The 3,723-nt window shown below is 36.6% G+C and overlaps 1 protein-coding gene across 1 annotated transcript; it reads right to left on the bottom strand.

The window, feature by feature from the left end:
* Nucleotides 1-484: 484 nt before the first annotated feature.
* Nucleotides 485-3,294, bottom strand: LOC147385177 (cytochrome P450 714C2-like). The gene is made up of 4 exons (XM_086426922.1): nt 2,738-3,294; nt 2,297-2,544; nt 1,724-2,078; nt 485-1,028 (listed from the first exon to the last, which is right to left on the bottom strand). The coding sequence occupies exons 1-4, from the start codon at nt 3,281-3,283 to the stop codon at nt 603-605; spliced, it is 1,575 nt and encodes a 524-aa protein (XP_086283048.1). The 5' UTR covers nt 3,284-3,294; the 3' UTR covers nt 485-602.
* Between the last annotated feature and the right edge of the window lie 429 nt (nt 3,295-3,723).

Below are 3,723 nucleotides of genomic sequence, written 5' to 3'. Positions count from 1 at the left end.
TTGTAGGACCTTCAAACCAAACTAAGTTGATTGATAAATATTTGCGGCCAATTCCTTTCCCTAAGCATCTTAGTTATTTCACATTCCTTTCCCTAACCATTCTATTGTTCTTTTAAAATGATAAGTAGTTAACCCCAAAGGTTTGGTGAGCTTAGATGGTCAAGACCACACCTGAGGAAGCTGAGCCCGACCCATTAATTGGCATCCCAAATGACATGCCTACTTCACACCTTGGGGAGGAAATGTGTTGCTCACCCCATGACTAGCCTTGAACATTTGGCTGGGATTTCAGGATCCTTGAATCAATAGGGATCATAGCTTTTCAAAAGTAGTTAATTTGTTATCTTATTTGTTTGGAAGCATAAATTTCATTATTTTTGAAAAACAAAGAGTTCGTTAACGACAACTCATGATCAGAGTGTTCGTTTGGCTATTATTATAATAAACTTACCCTATGGGGTAAAAAGACAAATATGAGATAATATTACAACCACCAAAAAGAAATCCTCTTATTCCATATATATGCTTCCATTAATTACAATAAAACAAAGTATAATTTGCTTATTCATAAATCATAAAACATAAAACATACAACAAGGTTTCTACACCTTCTTCATGATCAGATTGACTCCATATTCAGGCTCTACATTCATTCGGAATAAAGGCGAGTGACGATACTTAGAAGAGAGGGTGAAAGAGAATTTTGATAGAACTTGAGCCAATACTATCTTCAATTCTATCATAGCAAAGTTCTGTCCAGCACAAATACGTGGTCCCACACCAAATGGCATGTATGCGTGTGGAAACTTGCATGCACGATTGAGTCCATTAGCGAACCTCTCAGGATTAAACTCATGGGCATCGGGTCCCCAATTTTTGGGATCATGGTGAAAGGGTAGTACTGATATCCAAATATTGACACCTTTGGGAATGAGAATATCTCTGAATTTCATGTCCTTCAAGGCCTCCCTTGTCATTAATGTTGCAGGAGGATAAAGACGCAACGACTCTTGAATCACCATTGTCAACTGCCAAGGTAAATAATTGATTTATTAAAAAGTTCAAGAAAAAATATGTCATAAGTATGATGATAAGTGCTGAGCCTAGGATTATGATGACAATACACTTTATTTCTGCATAACTAACACCTAGGTATTTTGGTGTATTAGTTGGATTTGTAATATTTGGTATTAGAGCCAGCACCACGTCTCGAGTTCAAATCTTGGAAGGAAGAACATGAGGAAAAAGATACCTGGGGCATTGAAAGGAAGAATATGGTAGAGTGAAAGTTGGCACAAAGTGGCTTTTGGGGTGGGGGGGGCGGGCATTAGTAGAAAGACGACATGGAAAAAAAGCTATCTAGGCTCAAAAATGAAGAAGGCTAGTAGACTGAAAACCACCACCACCAAGTGGGCCACTGTGGAATTCAGTTGTGGAGCATGGTGATATATATTTTACGACCCCAAAGAGATATGGGTTTTATTCTCTGTTCTATTTACAATTTTATTTGAATAATCTTGTCTCCAGGGGAGGAATTACATTGGGAGCAATTGTGGCACTTGCCCCCTGCCCCACACCTCCCACCCCTGAACACTTTCTTAAAATCTAAGGGTTTATATGTTATTGTGACCAATAGGAATAGTAGAAAACAAAAATACGCCGCTATTGCACCCCATTTTTTTTAAAATGCCCCAATAAATGAATAAAATCTCATTCATAGTACCGTTTTCATCTTTCGAAGCATATCAGCATTCAGTACATTCCCACCACATACTTCAACCACCTCATCACGAACCCGATCTTGCCATTCTGGATGAGAAGCCAATAGCATCAATACCCATGATAAGGATATTGCAGTTGTCTCATACCCTGCAAGATAAATGTTCTTACAATTATCAACAATGAATTGTTGAGCTGCATCTGCCCTTAGGTTTCCATCTTTAGCACCCTCAATGATAGATTGTAATAGATCCTTCTCAAATGTATCACAATTGCGTTCCTTCACTATCCTTAAAATCATCGAGTACACCTCATTGTCTAATCTCCATATCTCTCTGTTTCTCTTGGTCGGAAGATACCTAACGTAAAAACAATTTCCCAATAAATTAATATCATTTCATGATACTTTATATTTATATTCAAATATTTAATATACCATCAAGGCTAGCTGAGATGGGAAGGTGACTCGGTGTGCTATCCAGGTCACACCTTCAAATCCTATATGCCACTCCCCTTGAAAGTGACTATATGTAATGACTATATATATATATATATGTATATCAAGAGTTGTACACACCTCAAGACGCCAAACCCACTAAGTAAACTTGGCTTGGATAAGGCCTTCTGAATATTTCTAAGCCTTAGAAATATCTCTGTCCCTTTGGCATAACTGGTCCCGAATAAAACTTTTGAAATTACGAGGGAAGAGAAGGCTTTCAAGTCTGCATCAACGCCTATCTCTGCAACTCCCCCCTCACTTTCAATCTTGCTCTCCCATGACTCTGAAACTTTATTAAATGCCTCCCCTATAAGGTTCACCATGCCCTGTTATAATGGTATATAAATTTGATTAGATAGAAAATCAAAGTTAAGTAGCAAAAAAATTTAAAAAAAAATTAAAAAAAAAAAAAAAGATAAAAAGTTGGTGTGGCAAAGAAGTTCTATATAATAATTATTATTATTATTAGAGAGCTTCTATTGCCACATCAATAAAATGTTTCTATTATTATTTAATTACCTTAACTTTCTCCATGTATAACTCAGGAGCAATAACTTTTCTCTGATGAGCCCAGACTGCACCATTGGAGGAGAGTATGCCTTGTCCAAGCAAAGCCCCTCGCTCCTTCTGTTGGTATGTTGGCTTCCCCAAGTCCAAAGATGTACAAAGGATCATTTCCTTCACCACATCTGGATGGGTCAGATACAACAATTGCAAGTTTCCCAAAGAAAACGTGAATACTTCACCATATTGCTTACTCCACTGATGGAAATATGGAAATACTTTTGAAATGAAATCATGGGATATGATCTGTTCTTCTTGTTTTGGAACTGTTGATATGATCTTGTTCATCTCTGGAATGTTTCCATAGAGAAAAGAAGGTGGAGGACCTTTGATCCCTTGTTTTCGAAGCTTTGATCTTAGCCTTTCAGGTTTCAAGCACAGATCATTAAAAAGACGTAAAAACAAGCTAAATATATAAACCAAACCAAGTGAAAAGAAGATCTTCACAACTAGACTTAGTTGAAGTTCCATGGCTTTCTTACTTTTGTTTTTGTGTCTCATTCTCAAGAACTAGTGTTATTTATAGATGGAAATTAAACACTTGTCTCAAACAATATTTGAATTTTCTCTATTAAACCAAACCAAACCGTTGATATGGAAGAATAATTCCCATTCACATATCTCTAAAAATATAATAATATTATATAGATCTCTAGAAAATATATTCTTTATACACATCTCAGTCAGCAGCCCCTTATTTAATGAAGTTTGTTGAGTGCCTTCTATCGTTAGCTTGAAGAGTTGTGCTGGAGTGACATTGACTCATTGGTGTGCACAGAACCATAGATGCTTCTCACTCGTATCTCGATTAAAACCACCCATGTACACACATCCACGTCGACAATGTGTGATACAATATCAATTTCAATGCTACTTCAGTATTTTCCTTTAGAGGAAAAATGACCACGTGATACGTTTATATTAAAATATTTGCAAAACAA

The sequence above is a fragment of the Akebia trifoliata genome, chromosome 15 (assembly GCF_017979445.1).
Source record: "Akebia trifoliata isolate Shusen 1 chromosome 15, ASM1797944v1, whole genome shotgun sequence".
NCBI lineage: Eukaryota > Viridiplantae > Streptophyta > Magnoliopsida > Ranunculales > Lardizabalaceae > Akebia > Akebia trifoliata.
This window is presented reverse-complemented; position numbering and strand designations above follow the sequence as displayed.